This window comes from Lycorma delicatula, chromosome 1 (genome assembly GCF_047948215.1).
Source record: "Lycorma delicatula isolate Av1 chromosome 1, ASM4794821v1, whole genome shotgun sequence".
In the NCBI taxonomy this organism is placed as follows: domain Eukaryota; kingdom Metazoa; phylum Arthropoda; class Insecta; order Hemiptera; family Fulgoridae; genus Lycorma; species Lycorma delicatula.
The window spans coordinates 285,704,366-285,728,016 of NC_134455.1; the positions used below are offsets into that span (position 1 = coordinate 285,704,366).

The 23,651-nt window shown below is 30.1% G+C and overlaps 1 protein-coding gene across 1 annotated transcript in view; it reads right to left on the reverse strand.

The window, feature by feature from the left end:
• Positions 1-1,664: 1,664 nt before the first annotated feature.
• LOC142332444 (nucleoporin NUP42-like) overlaps positions 1,665-23,651 on the reverse strand; it is a 46,043-nt gene continuing 24,056 nt past the window's right edge. The window contains exons 3-5 of the mRNA XM_075378890.1: positions 18,111-18,285; positions 9,048-9,131; positions 1,665-3,075 (exon numbers count right to left, since the gene is read on the reverse strand). Of these exons, the coding sequence (XP_075235005.1) occupies positions 2,563-3,075; positions 9,048-9,131; positions 18,111-18,285 (772 nt within the window). The 3' untranslated portion in view covers positions 1,665-2,562. The remainder of the gene's footprint in view (positions 3,076-9,047; positions 9,132-18,110; positions 18,286-23,651) is intronic.

A 23,651-nucleotide genomic window follows, 5' to 3' on the forward strand; every position in this document is an offset into this window, starting at 1 on the left:
AATGGGATTTTAACTCGTCATATTTATTAATGTGTTTTACTATAGCTTCTCCAAGCTGTTTATCATGTTCAATCATTGCTTTGTATCAACCCCTCTTTTTTGAAGTTCATCTTTTTCAGTTCGCTATTAATTTCTCATGTAGTTCTTAGTCACTATTTTTTACTAATTCCATAAGTATTCAAAAAGAAAGCCTCTTGAAATCTTATACCAGATTTGTACTTTTGTATGTTTTACTACATATTTTTTTGTGATAAATTTCCTAAACCATAATAGGCATTATAAACACTTTTCTTCTGTTAAATCTTTATACTTTTATTTGATCTTTGTCATACATGTCCTTGGAATTTTTCTGTATCATCGAAGAGGCTATAAGATTACAAGCTGTGAAGAACACCTTTACTCCAAGTTTCTTAATTCCTTTTTCATTGTTTTTTTTGCTGAGGTTCTTTATGTAGTAATTCAACTATGATAATAAAGTTTCATAGTGAATGTTATTATGGTGATTCCCGATTGTGAAAGCAAAATATAAAAAAATACAGCACTTATCCTCATCTATGTTAAGACTTTCTTTTTCCTGTTTAGCCTCCGGTTAACCACCAAAGGACACCGGTATCCACGGTATCTAGTATTCATCTATGTTAAGACTAAATTATTAAAATGAAAACGCAGATGAACAAGTATAAGTGAACCTGTTTATTTTGTGAAATTATCTTGCAAAATCACTCATTTGAAAATATGAATATACTGTATCTCTAATACAGTTAGGGAATGACTTACACCAGTTTTTGACGTGAAAGTAACCTATTGCTGGTTAAGTCTCCAAATTCATTTTTGTTACCTAAAACTTTCATACATTCTGGAGGGAATGAGATTGCAAAGGTGAATTTTGATATGGAGTTCAGTTTTTTTACATCTTAATGCCTTGCTATATTATGACACTCAGCTCCAGTTAAGGAGCAAGTTTCAAGATTACTGGTGAAGGTCCATGGTGTTCCAGTCATATGATTTGGAGGTTCTGTTCAGCTCATTGTCAGCTTCAACAAAAACAATGTGTCCAGAACTAAACTTATATTTTTTTATAAATTTAAAGTGATCAATAGCACCCAACAATTGCTGTCTGATGGCATGCAATAAAGTTCTATTCAGGCTTTCCCCTCTTCTAAATGTTTATTAAAAAGATTTGTTGAGAGTGGTTAATTGTGTAGCTAGCCACTATTTTCATTCATGTCTTCAGATAACACTGATCCAGATTTTGTAACGTTATTATTTAGAATGGTTTTTTGCCCCCATGAGAACTGCTGAAAAAAGGATCATTTCAGCAGAATACGCATACCAAGACATCATTTATTAATACAGCAATCATTCCTAACTCAGCATGATAATTCACACCCGGGGTTACTGATGTAGTTTGAAACACATTAACTACAATTATATTTTTCATGAAAGAAAAAATAATGTATTCTATAGTTAGTATGGATAATTAAGTCAGTAAAGTTATGTTTGTAATCAGTGTAATAACACAATAAAAATTATACTATTTCCACAGAAAGGTGGATGTATTCTAAATTAGAGAGCCTTTCATTCATATATAGCAAACAAATGGTGTAGTATGCAAGAAAAATTGAGGTTTTTGACATGAAATAAAAAGTTAAGAACAATGTACAAAAAAAAATTAATTTTTATTTTTACCATTAATATAACAATTATGCTGTTTTTTTATTTTTATTAATTTATTTTTTACTGATCCATAAATTATTATTTCCTAATTAATGGAATTTTACTTTTTATAGATATGTGACATGTAAACATGCTTCGAGACTGTCTTAATAATAACATGCTGTGTTTGAATAATACAAAAATTATTAAGTGAAATAAAATATTCTATTATAATAAAATTATTGAATGCTTTTTTTTCTTTACAAGATAATTTTCAAAAGGAAACAACCCTTATTTTACATATTTCTCCTGTAACAGCTAATAAAAGGATTGATTGCACCACAATTTATGGGCAAAAAATTAGGATTCTTTCCCTAAAACATTTTTTCATATGTTTGATTGCATCTCATTAATAATCAGTGAATGATTTCTATTTGCAACTGTATTCATTATCGTTGTTCTCAAAAACTATCATAAAGATGACTATCTTAGCCATGATTAAGTAGAAGGAGATATTTTAAGATAAAATTTTCATTTATGACTCCATCTCCCACTTTAATACAATAGTTCATGGTTTTCATTTTATTCACACAGAAAATTAAAGAACAAAAAATTCTTACCCATAACATTTTTAATAGCTTTTGTCAAACCTTTTGTTAATGTTGAATTTGGAAACTATTTTTTTAAATTACAAAACAAACAATCTTTGGTCAAGTTATTAAAAATTTATGTCAAATGATTTTCCAACATTTTTTTGTATAAAATGTATTTACACCACTCACAAGAAGGTAAACTTTTGTAGTGGGTTACAGAGCAAATTACTCATGGACAAGGTTGTGTGTGTAACAATCAGTACTGATTATACATATGTTAATTAAATTCTACAATGTAATAAAGAAAATAAAATTACATATGACTGTTATTAACATTGTAACACAATTCTTTTGGAGGTGGTTTTAGAGGAACTTGACCAAATTTAAAAGTATTGGCTTGAAATGAACACAATTCATTTTCTGTCAATTCAGAAAGGTTACTATAAATAGTATTTTCATTACCATCTAGAATTACTGAAGAGGGATTTGGATTAAAAATCACCTGATTAGAAGAGGGAGGATTTGTGTTAGGAAAAATCTGAGATGAATCTGTTACTATATTGCTGGTATAATTAGTAACATTACCAACAGATCCTTGGTTTAAAGAAAAAGAAAATGCAGGAGCAGGATCTTGAAATACTCCTGACTGAGAAACAGATGGCACAACTCCTGACTGTGTAAATGATGACTGAACTGTAGGAGATACTGAAGTCATAAATGCAGATTGTGGAGTAGAAGCTCCATCTATGTGTCCAACAGATTGAAAGACATTAGAAGCAGATATAACTGATGAATTAGCAAGCTGTTTTTCCTGTATCATGCGATCCTAAAACAAAAAAATTAATTTCAAAAAAGCATTAACATAAAAATGTTATTCAAGAACAGTATATTATTATCAGTTCTATTTAAAATAGTAATAAATACCAAAATAATTCTGTAAAAATTCATAAATATATAACAGTACAGTAAAATTACCTTTTTAACCAATTTTTATAATGAATAAATCTATGAACTCACAAACTTCCAAAGAAACTAAATATGTAAAATATACATAATTTTCCTTTGGGTTTGCAACTTGCCCCTCTTCTCTTAATTTCCCACATTCCAAACATTTTCCTAACTAATTTTCCATTCTTTTTCTTGATAAGCCACAACCCACAGAATGTTATCTGCCATGTATTCTAATTTACCCAATAGCTGTTAAAGCTACTTCTGTTATGTTTCACTTATGGGAACCTTAAGCTCTAACTGATGAACCATGATTCTGTAACACATGATGTCTTAGCTTATCTTCATTATCTAATCTTCTAACCTACTACTTACATTTCTTTATTTTAATTTACAACTCCTATTCCCATCCAGGTTCTTAATTATACACATCACTTAGGAGCAAGTCATAACTCTTGTCAATTTTAACAACTTATGTACATTGTTAATAGAGTTCATGCAAACAATATCTATTTTTTTTTTTAACCAGTTCTATTTATAGACTTAATTATTCACTAAAAAAAAAAAAAAAGATTACCTTTTGTCAAAATGAAATAAGACTAGGAAGTTTCAAAACAAAGTATGAAATAAAGACTAGAAATTTTCAAAATAAAAATGATTGAATAAGACACACACGCGCACGCACACTGATGGATGATGGGGAAGGGAAGGGAAAGGAGGGAGCGAGTGTGAGAGAAAGACGACACAAAAATTGTGCCTAGCTATTGATTTTTTTTTATTTTCTACAAAAACAAAAATGTTCTATGAAAAAATGTAATTTTCGCTTCATTAATCTCAAGATCGAATTGACGAAATAGTATAACTATTTATTAAACATATTTGCACCAACTTTCTCTTGCCACATCAATTTTGAACTCCAGGTTATCCAAACTCTTAATTATTTTTAAAACTGAACACCCGTCCAACACAGCACTGATGAACATGTGATTGGCATGTTCAAATCTGTGCTCATTGCCATCCACCTTGTATATACAGAAACAAAAGAGGCATGTTGTCTTTTCAGTTCACAAGATAATGTTTCTATCTTACCAATTTGTAGTAATATTAAAATTAATACTAATAAAAATTATTCAACAAGGAAAATAATAAAATCATTTTTATCTAATCGGAAATTTTTCAGCAAGATGTAATATAAAAAATGGAAATACAAATAAATAAAAGTAAATACTAATATCTTAGTGATCTAGGAGATCACTGAAAACATTTTATTGAATATAAGTTATCTAACTGCATCTGAATCTTCCCTCTTCTGTGGGAGGAGGGTGATTTTCTTCATTAATTTTTTTAATAAAATGATAAAAAAAAATAGATGATAATAATAAAAATAATAATAATGTATTGTGTACTCTACCTTGCAACTAGTAAAAGTATAAGAATAATTTTTTTTTTAAATTATTCACCATACTACCTTAGATTTATTATTTACTTCAATAATTTAAAATTTAAAATTTTTCTAGCATTGCTTACTAAAATTTTAAAGATTTGTTCATGATTTTATATAAATTTTTAATTTCAAACTGATATTTTGGCCACTTTTTAACAGAAGATGAGAGACTTTGAGTACGCCGACCTATGTGGTTGTGTGTCCTAGTACTAATTCTGTGCAGTTTACTACGGAATGTTTTTTTGAATTTAATAAAAAAAAACTTTAAAAATATCATCCACAGCAAAATGCAAATTAAACAATCTTTGAATACCTTCCAAAAACTATCTTCAGATTTAAATAAAAAATTCAACTAAACCTATAATTATTTACAATAATACCAATATATGTTACTCTTTTCCTGGTAGTTTTATACTATTCATAGATTTAAATAAATTTAATAAATACAAATAGCAAAGCATTATGATAAAAATAAAGGCCAAATGCTCCTGACAATTTTAGCAAAACTAATGACTATATTAGTTTAAACTAATAATTATAAACTAAATAACTATATTGTGGTGAGTAATAGACAGTTTTTACAGACAGAATTATAAAAGTTTATTTGTACTGTTCCAAAATATTAAATTCTTTGAAATTTAATATGATCATTCTTGTGTAAAACAATATTAAAAATTAGCTGAAACAGATTTTCTTCTCTTATTTACATCAAATATCAACAAACATTCCAAATAAAAATAAGAACACTTTCCTGTAAGGTCTTTATAGGTAGAAAAATAGGTATTATATAATTAACTTCATAGAAGGTTTTTATAAATTACTGTTGTCAGCTGTCTGGTTGTTTTCTTTGGAATTTAAATAAAGTGCCTCAAAATTGTCTGGGAATATTGTTATTCCCTGATATGTACAATTATTACAACACATTATAATACAACAATGCATTGGAGCATGTGTTTATTTTTCAACATTTAATTTTTCTCTTCATTTAGCTGATGTTTATTTTTATGAATTGATTACATATACATTTTTTTATCATCTTATTTTACTTATCTTCACAAACTTGTATAAATATTAATAAAAATAGATAAAGATGTTTACTCTAAACATGAGAATAAATTATGGTACACTCTGATCATGATAATACATCTGAACATAGGAGATTCAAAAATTACACATCCAACTACACCAAAGCAATGATTAGAAAAACTGCTGAAAGTTTTCCGGATCCAAAACAGCTACAAACAGTGTAAAAGTTTTATGTTTTCTAATATGTATAGGATTTAATAAATAAGAAATGTCTAAAAATGTAAAACTGAGCATAGATAATGCCAGCATTTAGATAATGCTTAATGAGTTTGTAAAAAAAAAATTAAAAATTAAATTGAATGCATATAAGAGGCAGGGGTTTTTTCAGTGCTGTAAGTAGAACATTTTGAACTAAAAGGGTCATTCAAATTTAAACAGAATAGCAGTGAATGTGATAGGGTGTTGCAGGTAGTTAGTTGGATATGTGTGGAGAGGAGCAACTGGTCCAAAATATCTGAGCAGGTGGACCACTGTCCATTGTGTAACATACGAGGTGTGTGAGAAAATTAATGAGACTGGCTTTTTACTTACCAAAGTTTTTATTTTTTCAAACAACAATATTATCCTCTTCAAAGTAGTTCCCTTGGGCAGCTATTCACCAGCGGAGTCGACGTTCCCACTCCTGGTAGCAGCACCGGAAGGCTTCAACTGGTCAGTCACAGTCTTTTGAATGTTCTCCAGAGTTCCAAAATGACATCCTTTTAAGACGTGGTTCAATTTCAGGAAAAGGAAAAAGTTACAAGGACTCAAATCAGGTGAACAGGGGGGGGGGGGTGAGGAACCGTAGGAATGCGTTTTGAGGTCAAAAATTCCCTGATGGAAATGGCCGTGTGACATGGGGCATTGTCATGATGAATCATTCACTTCTCTGCAACATCTGGTCTCACGCGAATCACTCTTTCCTGAGCTTTTTAATGACACCTTTGTAAAACACTTGGCTGACAGTTTGTCCTGGAGGAACATATTCTTTATGCATGATACCCCTACTGTCAAAAAAGCAAATCAGCATGGTTTTGATCGCTGATTTACCCATTCGACATTTTTTTGGTCGAGGAGATGATTGAGTGTGCCACTCTTCGCTTTGCCGCTTTGTTTCAGGATCATACTCAAATATCCAGGATTCATCACCTGTGATCACAAGATTGAAGAATTCTTGGTCATTGTCAATCCTCTCAAGAATATCAACGCACACGTTTCTTCAACTGTCCTTCTGTTCCATTGTGAGGTTTTTCAGCACTAATTTCACACAAACCTTTCGCATGCCCAAATCATCTGTCAAAATTTGATATATGGTGAAAGTGTTTAAATTTAACTGTTCATTCATCATCCTTATTGTTAAACGACGATTTGATCTCACAAGAACCCTCACACGCTCAAAGTTTTCATCAGATTGTTGAAGTTGAAGGTCTCCCTGAGCGAGGTTGATCTTCAACATGTTCTCGGTCTTCCAAAAATGATTTGTGCCAGTGGAAAACTTGTGCTCTTGATAAGCAATGTTTCCCATAGGCCTGTTTCAACTTTTCAAAGGTCACACTCACGGATTCCCCAAGTTTACCACAAAACTTGATTGCACAACGTTGCACTAATTTTGATGCTCCATTTTTGTAACACAACTTCACTGATGGCGCTGTCAAAAATAATGTGTTGGCTGAATGGAGTTGAAACTCGTACAGAGCATGTAGAAGGGATGAACAAACCGGTCTAGCACCGACCGGTAGACACAGTGTTACATCACTCACAGTGTTACCAATCTCATTACTTTTCTCATACATCTTGTAATATCATATTTCTCACCAATGAAAGTGTGAAAGCATCCAAAATTCTGACGACTCCAGGCACAGTTCGGAGATGGTACCCCGCCAAAAACTCAATTGTTTGATCAGGCAACAAATTGTTGAAGTAGCCATGATACAGTAGAGAATAAAGTCATGAATGTTGTCCGTGACCAGCATCAATGATAACATTCAGGCTGTTCATGGAAGGTGAATGCCACTGATCTCTTTGAGAAAGGAGAAATATTTTTGGAAAGTATTTATGACTTGTAATGAAACATGAGTCCCCACCACCAGAAATCAAGAGAAAAAATATGTAGTGGAGCCAGAGCAGGGAGGCGGCACCGATCAAGGTCACGAAATGGTTGTCAGCTGGAAAAGTTATGGCAACTGCGTTTTGGACTAAAAGGTGTGCTGCTGATTGATCTTCCAAACAGAGGCTGGTAAATGCGGTATACTACTGCCAGTTGTTGGATGATGTCAGGGCTGCTTATCGCAACAAATAATGCTTGCAATCGATTCGCAAGTCCATAAGAATGTACAGCCACATACAGCACCTCAGATTCACAATGAACTTTTTTTTTAATTTATTGGACACCACTTGAACACTTACCGCACAATCCAGATGCATCACCAAATATGATTTCCACAAGTTGAGTTGCTGAAAGAAGCTAAAGAAAGAGATAATTCAAAGACGATGCCGCAGTTGAGCATTATTTGTGCAACTGATTGTTGGGGCAGCTTATCTTGTTTTTTTAATGAGGGGATCACGAAGCTACCTATCCAGAGGAAAGTATTTCTGTTGAAAGAAACTATGTAGAAAAACAAGCTAATTAATTTTATCTAATATCAATAAAACTAAGAAAACAAATTACAGTTTATATATGAATGGCCCTTATATTTTGAGAACAATACACTTTTATCCAATATGTAAAAAAAATCTGAAAGGATAATGCCTTATATGTAACAAATGTTCTTTACCATGCACTTTATTGTTATTTAAACAACTTTATAAAAATCAAAACAATTAATAAACATGCAAAATAATAATAATGAGTCATATTTTAGTGCTTTAAAAATTGTTTTTTTTTTGTTTTTTTTTTTTTTAAATGAGAGAAATATAATAAAGAGTAACCAAAATATGGAATTATTGCCAACATTACAATATACTACAAACTTCACCCGAACAACAAAGATCTATCACTACATTAAATTTGACATAAAATATTGTAAAATACACAAAGATAAAAAATAGCATTAAAAATAAATTACACATGTTCTTGATACTAACAATAAACCACTTTACATAGGCAAGAGACAGTTGATTATAATAAGGGTAAGAAATAAAGAGCAATAGTTACAATAAAAATGAGCGTAGCAATTTATTTTCAAATTTATTAACTTGTTAAGTTTTGATAGTCAAAACTTAACTTTATGTTGTTTTTGTAGTTAAATTTCCACTGTTCATACACTATGGCAATTTGAGTCTAACTAAAGAAACTACTTGATTATAATTATCTGAAAATTAAGGAAACTCCTTTTACTTACAATAATAGCAATTGCCTTTTCCCTTGTTTTGAAATCATTTCTTCGTTCTTGGGCTTCCTTAAATAGCTGCTGAATAGTATTTTTCTGCAACAATGGTAAAATTACAAAAACATGATTAAATGCAGATTAAAATCTTCATTATACAGATAAAATGTTACATAAACCAAAAGTAAACGTGCGTTACAAAAAGTTATTAAAACTACTATTTATTATAATACTTAATGTTTTTACTACTATTTATTAATATATATTAATGAACAAATTTTACAAACAAAATATTTAAACATCTACTGCTGAAAGGAACTCCAATAATAATTATAATCAAAACAACAGGAAACATCATTTGACCAATTTCATTATCAGTATAACTAACAGCTCATATAATTGCAGGACATTTACTAACCTTAATAGTAAATACATGTACAATAAAATCAATTATACTAATTTTACCAATTAAAATTATCTTAACTGCATTCGAATCAGCAATCTCCATTATTCAAGCATATGGATTTTCAACATTAGTAACATATTCTAGAGAAATTCCATATAAAACACCCATTCCATATAGTAACAAATTCTATCAATCAATGTAATAATAATACTTACAAGAACAGTTAAACAAAATAATAGGTTCTTATCTGTTATCTGCCTGCCACGTACTTATCGGTTATTTGCCTACCATGTATTTTCCGTTCTAACAGGTTCAAACAGTAAGCAGTAAATAATTTACATGTTCGTTATATATCATTTACTTAAATGTCACTATATTTTAAAACTAGTGAAACAATTTTTACAATTTGATAATTGTTATCTCTATTGACAGCAGTGCTTATCATTCAACTGATATCTTTTGAATACTTCTTTTGTTTTCATTCTAGCTAGTACTTCACTTCAAATAGATTGGTTTGGAGTTTTGTGCTTCTAATTTACACTGTATGAAATGAACATTTGGCAATTACCAAATACGGAACAAAATGTCATGCAGTTCTTTATTGAGGCTGGGGTTCTACTCGAACATCACTTATGTCTGAAAGATCATAAATGAAAACTGTAAGCACTAGAGCAAGATGGTGTTGCAACCGTCATGAATGTTGTACATCAGTGTCTTTGCATGCTGGAAATTGGTTCTAAAATTCCAGATTACCTCTTTTAAGTGTGGTACATTTTATTTACTTGTGGGTGCGAGAAACATCATCAATTACACGGTGTAAATGGGAATTGGATATGTGAGATGAAATTATCATTGATTGGAATAACTATTTTTCGCAAAATATCCGTGGACATTTTACCACAAAAGAATGATCAAAAGATCGGCGGTATTGGGAAAATATTTTAACTGTGTGGACGAAAGCTTGTAAACAAGCTTTCGTTCGATTTACGAACAAGACTTACAAACGAGATTTACGAAAAATGCCGAGTGAATTTTACCACAAAAGCGGATTTTTGGTGGTACATGTCAAGAAACCAAGATATGCTTTCTCGTTTGCAAGAAAGCATTCTTGCATAATGTTGATGAAAGAAATTAAAAAAAACACGTGATGGAAGGATTAACGTTATACATGGATTCATGGAGGGCATATATATATATATATAAAATGCACAAAATCAAAAAACCAGGACTCAAGCACTTGCAAGTGAACCATTGTTTTAACTTTGTCGATCCAACTATACATCTCCACATACAAACCACTGAAAGATTGTGGGGCTCTGTAAAATGGCAGAACAAGAAGCACAGAGGCACAAACTGCCATTATTTGGAATCATATCTAGCAAGGTTCATAAAAAGACACGTTTGATGCTATAGAGGCAATTAAAGACACCGGCCGCCTGCAAAAAATATATGAGGTAAGTTGTAATGGATTATAGTAATAGACTAGTGGGTGGTTTGATTAAAACATTGATTTAAATGATTGTACATTGGTGGGCAGATAACCGATAAGTACCAAATAATATAACCTAATAATAACAGGAACTTTAATATCAATAATCACAGCAACAGTATGATGACATGACATGATGTCATTTGAGAATAAACATTCCAAGGAAACCCATACAATTAAAGTTAAATTTATCATCTGAAAAATTATATTCTCATTTTTCTGAATATTTTTCCACTCAAGGTATCACTATCTACTGAAATTGGATAAAGTGACCCCCAAAATCAATTATACCTTTCAACGCAGTAGAAGTACCATTACTTAATACTATTATCCTAATTTCCTAAGGAATTACAGTAACATGAGTTCATCACAGTGTCCTATCAAATAAATTTCCATCATCAAATAAATTGCTATTAACAGATTTTTTGACAGTGGTGCGTAAACGCACCTTTTTCTAAAATAATTTTTTTATAAATTTCTAAATAATTTTCTTCACTTTTTACAATTTGGCCTTACTTTGTTAAGTTCTTTGATCACCCTAACATAAGTTATAATTGATTACGTTTTTATTTTTTAAGTTTAGCTGCATTCAAACTTACTGTAATTTAACATTCCGTGTAACTGCTTCACTTTATAATATATTTGGATAGCAGAGTGGTTGTTGAAAAATAATATTATTATTTTAATTATATCTCTAAGTTTTGTTTTTTATTGTCAATTGATAACTATAACTTGTTTTTAAAAATCATTATAAATAGCAGTCGTTAAAGATAATGGTGCGATGACGCACCTTTGGCATAATGAGTGATATCTCATGAGCTAAGCATACATCGTAATAGGTTATGTTGGAATATTCTCACAATCTTGTGTTGCATTGTTTTGCTTATACATCGTTGTAGTTTTGTTTAGTCTAACATTTTATTGAATTGATACAGCGTGTCCTTTTTTTATTAAATTTTGATTATGTATTCGGTATTAATTTTATAATTCATAGAAATTTACTCAAGAAATATCTCAAACAATACTACATCGTCTTTTAGTATAGTGTTTATTTACTATGTACATGCATTAGTTTTACAAGAGTAGAGTTGATTTCATTAAAATTTAAGTATTTTTTAAAATGTGGAATTTTGAAAAACCGCTGACACTTGACGAATTGCAGTCCATTTTAGATGAAGATGAAGATAACAACACATCGCAAGCAACTGCTATTGACGTGACTTATATTCCACCTAAAGTTGATGAACTTACAGATGAAGAAGATTTTAATGACAATTTGCTAATCGAGACCCTTTCTACAGCAACAACTGATATAGCAGGTACGTTTGAGATTCATGTACATTCAGAAAAAGACATTGATGCTGAAATATCAAATTGCAAGGATAAATCAAAAAAATCTAAAACTAAACCCAAAACAAACATTCCAAAATGGGAAAAAATTGAATCAATTTATAAAGAATTGCCAATTTCAGTAGAACATAGACAAATAGAAATTTTAGAAAATAAACTGGCAGGAAAATCACCCCTTGAAATATTTTTCCTTTATTTTGATAATGATTTGCTGAATATGATTTTAGAGTTCAGTATAAAATATGCACATGACAACAATCGGCATGATTTTTCTTTAAATAGTGCATTACTAAAAAGATTTATTGCAATTTCAATACTGACTGGTTATCATACGTTACCTCAAACAGAAATGTATTGGAGATAAGGTTGTTGAAATAGTCAGAAATTCAATGCGCCGTAACACCTTTAGAGCAATAAAAAGGAACCTGCACCTTTCTGATAACAAATTGCTTGACAAGAACGATAAATTTGCAAAAATTCTGCCATTTTTTGATAAAATAAACAAACGAAATTTACAGTTTGGCGTTTTTCTCATAATTTATCTATTGATGAAGAAATGGTGTCATATTTTGGTAGGCATTCAGCAAAAATGTTTATAAGGGGAAAACCTATCAGATTTGGATTCAAGCTTTGGTGTTTATGTAGTTCTGATGGGTATTTGTACCAATTATACCTTACGGACGTGCTAAAAAAGAAAAACCTGAATATGGTCTGGGGACACAAGTAGTACTCGATCTGTTAAATGTTGTATCCCATCTGAACGAGCATAGAATTTATTTTGACATATGATCTATTTAAATTACTCAATGAAAAAGGATATTTCGCTACAGGCACTGTCAGAAAAAATAGGCTTCCTAATTGCCCAGTAAAGAGTTCAAAAGTATTGCAGAAGATGGATAGAAGTACATTCGATATTGCATTTGATAAAAAAAATAGTTTTGCAGTAGCTAGATGGAATGATAATGCAATGGTGACAGTTGCCAGTAATCACAATGGAATTTACCCCCATTAACAAATACCAAAAGATATAGCAGAAAAGAAAGAAAAAAAAAAACTATTAGTCAGCCATTAACGGTAGCACAATACACGAAATTCATGGGTGGCATGGATTCTCATGACAATGACATTGGAAACTATAGAATAAAAGTGTGTGAAAAAGTGGTGGTGGCCATTGTTTACTAATGCTATCGATTCTGTTATAGTAAATTCGTGGAAACTATATCGGCTTGTAAACCATGATAAAATCAGTCAAATTGACTTTTGGTCGTACCTTGTATTATTGTTGATCAAAAGTGAGGAAATAAAAATACCACAGTGCATCGCTGAAATTCGGGGAGATAATGTTCCTTCTCCATCATTGGCAACCAAAGGTCGGCCTTTGGTTGGACAAAGTAGGCCATGTTATTTACGAACATGCAAACAAAGCTAGAAGACGATGTAAGCTGTGCAAAAACCACACAATATTTTTGTGTATAAAATGTAAAGTCCACCTGCACTCAAAATGTTTCAAAGAATTTCATTCACCGCAAAGAAAATAAATCCACAATAAACTAAAAACAATTTAATGTAGTTTATTCATAGTTGTTTTTTTCTAGTTTTATAAATAGTTTGGTTTCTTTTTATGTTTTTACAAAGTTATATTTTATATTATGCTTTTGGCCAAAGCATAATATAAAATGGTTCGTTTACGCACCGTAAACGAACCATTTTATTACTAAGCCATTACTGAATTTTTTGTAGATATGAAAATATTTCTAGCTTTATATACTTAAAAATAGATGAAATAAAGTAATTAATAAAAAAAAAGTAGTGTTTATTTAATTCTGGCAATTAATGGGTTAATTACAATCTTACTAGACCCATATTTTACAATTTTACAAAAAATGAAATTACTCGCAATCTCAATTTACTATTGCAGACTGAGTTTATTGATCATCATCCTTCTTAACAACTGGATTTCACAGAATCCACGTAACTGTACGAACAACATTTCTATAGTATTAATAACATGATGTATAAAAATATACTTTTCCAAAAATTACCACTTCGGACTAGAAACAGCAATCTGATATTGACATTTTGTAGACATTGTATGATTATTTTTAACTTATTTATTTATTAATGAAGAAAATAAAATAAAATCTTTTTAGTACAAACAGTATAATTGGCTTCCAACCAAAAGATTTAAATTAAAAAGATAATTCCAATCATAATAAGTGTAACACTAACAATTATAATAACTGTAATAACCATTAAAAATACCAATTTAAAAAAAAAACACAAAAATTAGACAAGAAAACACTCTCCATTTGAATGTGGATTTTCAAAAACATCATCAACAAGAAGATCTTTCTTGACACAAATTTTTTATTTCACAACAATTTTCCTAATTTTTGATAATAAAATTTCAATAATTACACCCATACTTTCAACAAAAATGAACAAATATTATCATCAAACAATAACAATTTTAATTTTAAGATAATTCATGAATGAAGGACAGGAATATTAGAATAAAGAAAATAATTCAATTAAATTAAATAAAGAAAAGTCATCCATCTGCTGATATGCTAGCTTTCAAGAGTTTTGTTCTTACTAAAAAGACACTAAAGCATGATCCAGCCAGTGGATCAAGGAATTAAACACAAAACACAGTTTTGTGTTGCAAACATATTGCATGGGGAAGAGAATTACTCTGGCTCAAATTTGGAACTGCTGGAAGAAATGTTGAAGTGTCATTAACTGTCACCAATGGAGGAAATTTTTTAGTTGCAGAATTCAAGAGCAGTGACAGCCAGTCTGCATGTAATGTTCTACATTGTGAAATCACAATTGACAATTTGAATGACTGGGTAGATATTGACAACAGTGAGAAAAATTCAGAATGTACATCTGATAAATATATAATCATACTATCTACAACAAAAACAACAATGAAAAAGAAGATGATAGTAATGAAAATGACATGGAGGTGGAAGAAAACATTTCAGGTGTTTGTGAAGTGAATTCACATAAACAATGTGATTTCGTGGATGGAATGGCAAAACGAATCGAACAAGGACTCACTTTCTTCATCTTGCTACAATCAAACAACAAGCAGAGAAAAAACATAATGAATAGTTCATCAAACAAAATTACTGATTTTTTAAGACAGGATTTTTTTTAAATTAGGTTGTCTAAATTGTGTGTAGTGTTAACGTAAATTGAGATCAGTTACAGAACTGGAATAAATAGAATATATTACTATATTTTATATTACTGTATAATATTGTAATTTGTTAGTGCACAAATGTTTTCCTCTTCCCCCTTTGTGGGGAATCGATTTTTGTCACTTCTTACCGCGTTACGGGGTTAAAGCATGTCCCCCAACAACTGTTATATCGAGAAGTTACACCACTCTATAAGTTATATTTTTAAAAAAATTATAATTAACAATTGAATAGAAATTTCTTTTTTTTTTTATAAATCCATATCTCTGACAAATAATGACATCTGGAAGCTTGTTCAGTGAATTAAGAAAAATATAAACTTATCAAAATTTTAGCATTAACTTGTAGTATTTTGATGAATTAAATGCAATGTACTATCACTAATAAGAAACTAAGTTATATCCTTAAGTTCATTCAGCATTGTAACAATTAAAATTATTCACCAAATTTAACAATAAAAACTATTATTAACTATAATATTAAAAATATTTTAATGATTAAAGAACATTTCTTTTATCATTTTATGACAGCTTATCCAGATCATTTTGAATTCTAATCTTGATTACTCAAGCACCATTCTTATTTCTTAATATTATTTTTTCTTATATAACTAATACCTCTTAGCCCTTCTTCATTTTGTTTTATTAATTTTTATCTACGTCTTCTTCAGATAAGGCAAAATAAATGAGATAACTGCCAAAATCCCTGTCTATTGTTGGTAATTTAAACTTCACCAGTCTGCACTGAAGAATTTCCTTTGTCAGTTTTTACAAACTTACCAATTATAGTTGGCATTGAATGATAACTGTTAAATTTTAACTAAATGCAAAAACTAAATAAGCCTATAGTACACAGCTGCATCAGTTAGATGCATGTGTTTATAAATAAACATAAATTATTGAATCCACACCAAACCTATTTAAAGAAATCTGGAACATTTAAGTTCAGAAATTTAATGAACTTTTTTTGAATTTTCTTCAAAACTGATTTTAATGAATGAGGTTTGAATTTACTACATATACATACATTAAAAACAAACTTTTAATACATTTGTGTTTTTTACATTTCACACTTTATTATGACCTCATAAGCATTAAAATATTTTTAGATTTTAAGAAGTTACATCATCCAAATTTAGTCACATTGATAAAACCAGTTTTATCTAGACTGGATGACGAGGGTTATAAAATAGTGAAGCAATGAATTAGTACTATTATATGATCAGATATCATGCATAAAATTTTAATACCAAGGAATCCTCCAATTGGTTCACTAGTTCCTCAGCTACTTTTGCTGTGAGTGAAAAAAAGTCTACTTTGTTTATTGCTTCTTTCTGTACAGATGTTTCTTTCATGCTACAATTGTCCAGTAGTTTGGATTCAATTTCTTTTTTTAATTTTCTGAGGTTCTCATCCAAAATATTTAATAAATTATGTAAATTAATAATCTGGTACATTGAAAATTAAACTTAAGTACAGTTGTTAGTACTTAGTAGTAATAATTTATTATTAATATTAATATTATGCATAATTATTATAATGCAATTACTAATAGATTAATAATGTAATTATATCACGTACTCTACTGCATTTCATATAATTTATAATTTTTTTTTAATACTGAATCTGAAAATATATTACTTTTATCGCTTAAATACAACACATTAATACACAACTGCCCGCAACTGTTTAGAAGGTAGTTTAAATTGTGATTTATTACTCTAAAGTTGTTCAATATGTACTTTTCCTAAAGATAACATGTTCCACATGAAGTTTCTCTCACTTTTAATGTTATGTTGTTAATAGCCTGTTACCACATATATACCTAACATGGGACCTCCCGACGGATGCCAACATTCCCACCGGAGCAGCAGGCCTGGCCAGTCCACCCAGGAAACCACTGGATGTGGACGCTAACTTCCTGCTCCAGCTCCACCTCACCAGGCTTCAATTGCCCTGGCCGCAGCGGACTCAGCAACAGGAGCCGGCCCAGCGTGGAATCACTCGGCCACGCCGGCTAACTACGACCGAAGCCGACCCGACAGTGTGGGGCTCTGGGGGCCATCACTGCCACGCTGTAGTGGGGTCCCAACGGCTGCTGAGGATAAGCTCGGTCAGACTTCAATGGCCATGCTGCAACTTCCCGACTTCGTCGGAGACCAGCTTCCGGACCCAACAGCTCTTCTCAGAGCTTATGCAAAAAACGGCCCTTTTCAGGGCCGTTAACCACAAGGTTATGGATTACGTGCCGTTGAAGCCATTAGGCGACAATCCATAATGGTTGCCTATAGTAGACAATCAGACACAAACAATTATGGTCTGTTACATCAGTTTTTATGGGTAAACAGTGTGATGTATTGTTACTCTTCAAATTCTAAAACACAAAATCAGGAATGATTAACACTGAAGGAATTTTGATGTTTGTAAGTAGCTAAAAATGCTATGAGGTAAAGTAAAATAGTTTGTTTTCTTTGTTTTTTGTGAAATTTAAAGGTATACTAATGTACCACTCCAATCTGGCGTGCTTGGAATCTTATTTGAGAAAACAAATGATATTGAAGTAAAGTTCATACAATTTTTATAGTTTTAATAAGTAATTTTTTATGGTTAATTAATTTTACTTACACATTGCTCAAAATTTCCATCCTTGATAGACTTGTACACTTCCCAACGTAATTCTTCAGGAGAATGGTCAATCCATCCAGGAGCATTACCCGTAATATCTTTTAAAGGGCAAAAACAAGTTAAAGGCCACTGGTTACCACCTTCTATAACTTCCAAATCCTTCAGGATAACAGGTCTGTAAATAATTTTAATCTAGGGTTACTTCTTATCATTATATAAAGTATAAAAAATTACATTTCAAAAAGCATTAGCAGCTGACTTCTGTATAATTCAAGATGGAACTAGAAAAAACTATGAAATTAACAATACTCTTTTATAATTATATATCCCTGTATCTGTCCTTAAAATATGTAAAATTTCAAGATTGGGAAACTAAATAATTCGAATATAATAGGAACCTTCAGTAATAGAAATGATTTATTTAACTTGTGTACAAGAACTAAAACATTTATCCAAAACCATGTCAATCAAGGAAAGTATGCTCAACAAAATCCAAACAATTTAATTTCTAATTTGGGAAACTATTATTAATTTTTAACCTTCTAGTTTTATTATTAAAAAAATGAACAGAATTTAAAAAAAATTGTACATCTAAAAACAGCTATTCACAAGTACAAAAGAAAGTAGTAACCTGAATTTTGAAAAAATAAAATAAAGAATACAAAAAATGTGCCATAAAAACCTACTATACTGAGCAAGGGCTAAACAACTTAGGGTTATCTATTACTTAACACTAAATTTTTAATCTTAACTAATTCTCAATAATTTTTTGTGTGTAAATACTCTAAATATAAGAGTAACATGAGGGAACATGTAAGCATGCTATGAAAATCTAATTTTATACAATGATAACAAAATATATACAAATACTGTTGAAATGACTATGAAGATAATAAATGTACTTTCTGTTAAATCTTCACTATGTTTATTTGAGAAATTCACTTTTTTCTTTTTTTTTGTTAAAATAAAGAATCAAACAAGTTAAGCAATAAAACGCTGCACTTTACCTTTAATAAAATTTAGAAGTTATTTTTTCAGCTATAAAAGATGTAACAAATGTTCAGAATGTAGTGTATAAAAATAACAAATTTTAAATATGAGCAGTAATGAGGAAAATTTATTTACATACTTTCGTACAAAGCAGTGCTACACTGTTAACATATTAAAGGGATGCCCAATGTTATGAAAATTCTGAAAGTTTAACAAAAATGAAAATCTTTCCCTCAGAAAAACAAACTACATAGAATATAGTAATAAAAATATAAGTGGGGAATGTAAAGCACCATAAAAAAATGAAACCCAGTCTAAAATAAAAATGATTCTTAATTTTCGTTTATTTTAAACTAAACCATATTAAAAAAAAAAGAAAAAAAGACTATAATAATATTTAAATGAGAACTTCTATTATTAAGTATGTAATGCTAAACTATTATCACTATTACCATGGCTGCATTAGTACGAAATACAAGGGATGAATGGAAATTCATTGAACAATGGCTACATCAGGCACAATATTACAGTAAAAAATAAACCTATATGTAAATATTTTTTATATCAACATTTGGAAAGAAAATATGTTTCGAATATCGAGGTTTTAAGTTATGCAATATTAAGTTTTACTTGCATTGATATAAATTATACATGAAATTAAAGATCAACTCTTAAACAATTTCTCCTATAAGCGTTCAATAAGCACCATTCATCACACTGCACACATCCAGCCGATAGGAGAGTCCATCCCATACTTTAATCAGCAACCTGGGAGTAACTGATGTGACAGCTGCTTCAATCCTGTGTCCAAAGTCAGGATGGTCTGCTGCTAATGGTGGCACACGTCCACTTAATCCTTTATAAACCACTACAGAAAAAAATCACATGGGGCCACATCAGGTGAACATGGAGGCCATAGCAAACAAGCCCTGTCATCTGGTTCCTGATGTAGTCAGGGAGAATTTCATTCAACCAATCATATACAACGTTAAGCCAATGAGAAGGTGCACCACTATCTTCTTACCATATAAAATTCTGTGGTTCTTATTGCTGCTGAGGAAAGATTTCCTAGGACTGAGCACAAAAGACTCTCTTACACGTTTAACATTGTCTTTGGATAGATTTGCGAACTGCAAAACACAGAATGCTTTGTTAGAAGGTCGCCATCTTTGCTACTAGTGCTTGAAGTAAAAGGTACAGGAAACAGTTTATGAATTTGTGCATAGCTAAAACTGTATGATTTGCTCTTTCATTTCATATATAATTAATCAATGCATGTGAAATATTACATAGTTTTAAAACACCAATATTCATTTTGAAACACTGTATTATCTCAAAACAAAGACAGATTCTTATAAGATGATTTATGAGGGAAAAATATGAATCATCAGATGACAGGTAATATAAAAACCAATGTTTTGAGACCTAATATAAAGAGATCTAATATAAAAAGGCATTTGAAGAGAAACTATAAAAATGATTTTGAAAACTAAGATAAACTATCTATATTAGTATACTCATTTTAATAGTTTATTTATTTATACAACAGCAACAAAAATGATGCCCAATAACAGTCAATGTGACAAATAATTGATAAGGAATTTTTATATTGATAATGAATATGTCAGATGCCTGACTCAACTCGACTCAACACAAACTTGGAACCTCTGAATAAGGGTTAGATGCCGTAATCACTCTCATTATAATGAATGTAATTCATCATTTTTTGCGCTACAAATTTATATCCAGTCAGAATGTGCTGATCTATAATGGAAAAACTATCTCAAATTGAATGTCATTGATTTTCATTTGTCAAAGAAAAAAGTTAAATGGGTTAAAAAAATAACTAGAGAATAAAGACAACATTAAAATTTTAATATTTACACACACGTATACATATAAAGTTATTCATATTTTTACAGATTTTTTATCATCAAATTATAGTAAGTCAATTTTTTTGGGGAGTAAATTTTTTCTCAAAGCATATCTTATCTCATAACATAGGGATGATTTCTTTAGAATTATAATTTGTTTTGGACTATAAAACCTTAAAATTTCAACAAAAACTGTTGGGTATGTAAATTTATAATCATAACTTAAACAAATAGATTGACATAACACCACAGAAGGAAATGTTTGGAAGCAAGTTAATAATGAAATTGTAAAAGGATCCCCTAAAATTTTAATGGTAGAATTTTTTAATGTTAAACCAATATGAAAATTGCACAATATATATAGTTGGGAAAAATAAAATTCAGGTAATTAACTGATATTAAGAATTGCAGATTTCTTTCAGTTTTCTGCCAGAGGATTACTCAAACAATGACAATTCTATACTAGTTTAAATGAACAATTCAACACGCACGCACAAACAGAATGTAGTACACATTATATGATTTATGGCAGATATTTAAGGAACATACTGCAGCATCACAGAACACATTTTAGTAATTCATGTATTAACCAAACATGCCCAAATGCAAACAGCTTCCATATAGCGAATGTCTTGCATTGACAACTTTTAAGGCCAGAATTAATGAGGCAGCTCAATGTCAAATACTGTCATACACTCATTCTGCTAATTGCCTTCAGCCAACATTTGTTAAAAAGCTACTTTTAAAAATGTGACTTTTTTAAGGTTTTAAAAAAGGAATAATATACTTCCAAAGGCTGCAGTTCTGTCTAATCACAAAGAGGGTTTTGTCAGGTAATTTTATCTAGTTTCAGAAAAAAAATTCTATCTACTCTAGAAAAAAAGTTTTATCTAGTTTTTAAGTTGTTCATAAAAAATCATTTTTTGATTCTTCAAACTTTAAACTAAGAGTGATTCAGGTGGAAAGGTAAATAATAATTTGTTTACTGATTGTAGAGGAAAATGTCAAACAATCATATGTCCCAAAATGTCTTGCTATCGAATTACAACTAGTGAAAATTTCACCCAGATTTCAGTTCCCCCAGTGAAATGAAGTCATAGTGAAATTTTTGAAACATTATATAAGGAGTAGACTTGATGGTTTAATAAGTTTGACCTGAAAATTTGAAGAAAAAAACAGGTCCCAGAACTGTCTCCCATAGTTTTCATATCAAATGTAAAACAGAAAAATTTGATGAAAAATTCACTTTTTTTTTAGGTACAAAATAAAATAAATTTGTTAAATATCTAATAAATGCATAAATTTTATTATCAAAACTTGTAAAAAATTTAATTCTGAGAAAGTTATAGCAATATAATGTATGAAAAACAAAAATCAATTGTTAATATTAAAAACAAACTTTACAAATAAATTTTATGAATTTGTAACAATTAAAAACAATTTGTTTTAATACAATAAATTTATACCTTTGAAAAATTAGGTTGGTAATACTAACTGTTTTAAAAATAATTTGAATACTACTCATTGTTCTCATAAAATTATGTTTAGCTGTTAAATAAAGTTAGCCAGTTTAGTAATTTTTGACATAATTTTGATTGCACTATTAATTATCTTTAAAAATCAAGTTATTTAGTGTTTTTTTGGTTTTTTGTACTTTAAAACTACCCAAATTTTTCCAACTGAATCTGAATTTAAAAAAGTGAAATTCCATTTTAAATTCTTTGTTTTGAAAAATCCCGCATCTCTTCACTCGTGCAGAATATACTGTGAGTTTTGTGTATAGTTTTTGCAATGGAAGTGCTCAAGCTGCAGTGAAAAAATACAGACATAGGTATCCTGAACGATTAGTTCCAAAACCGTAAGTATTTTGTAGACTTTTTAATAATCTTTGTGAGATTGGTACAATTTCCAGCATTCATGTTTCATCTGAACATCAATTACAGGAACATGGTGATGAAAGGGAAAACAATCTTCAGGTGGTACAGCTTAGATGTACAATATGCAAAATTTCCACATTCCACATAGTTCATTATGGAGGACTTCATATGGTCATGGACTGCGTCCTTATGTTCAGAAAGTTCAACACTTCTAGCCTGGTGATCATGCCAGATGACTGCAGTTTTGTCTGCAAATCAAATTAAGTGGTAATAGAATAACTACCACTTAATTCGATTCAAATTATTTTTTGATGAAGCTACTTTTACCTGTAATGGTATAAACAAACACATTAAAAATTTACATTGGTGGTCTGAAGAAAACATGTTGTAGCTCAATCAAATTTCCAGAAATCATGTGATTTGTGATGACAATTTCACCATTAAACCAATCCAGTGGGTTAGTTAATTTACAATCTAGATCACAGGAAATTACTCCCTTAGATTTCTGTTTATGGTAATGGTTAAAATGTGAGGTATACAACCAAAAAGTAGACATATGATGAACTGATCGCTTGCATTCTCAATGCTGCTGCCCTCATGCAAAGATATCATTAGGTTGGTTACAGAATAAGTAAAGATTAAGACCATTGATCTCAATGGTGTAATTTTTGAACATTTATGGTAAATTAATACAGAAACTACAGTGAGTATTTTTTTAAGTTTATTAAAAGTATTTTAATTTTTCAGAGGTCTAAATTTATTGTACTAAAAATAACTTTTTATTTTTTACAAACTCAAAA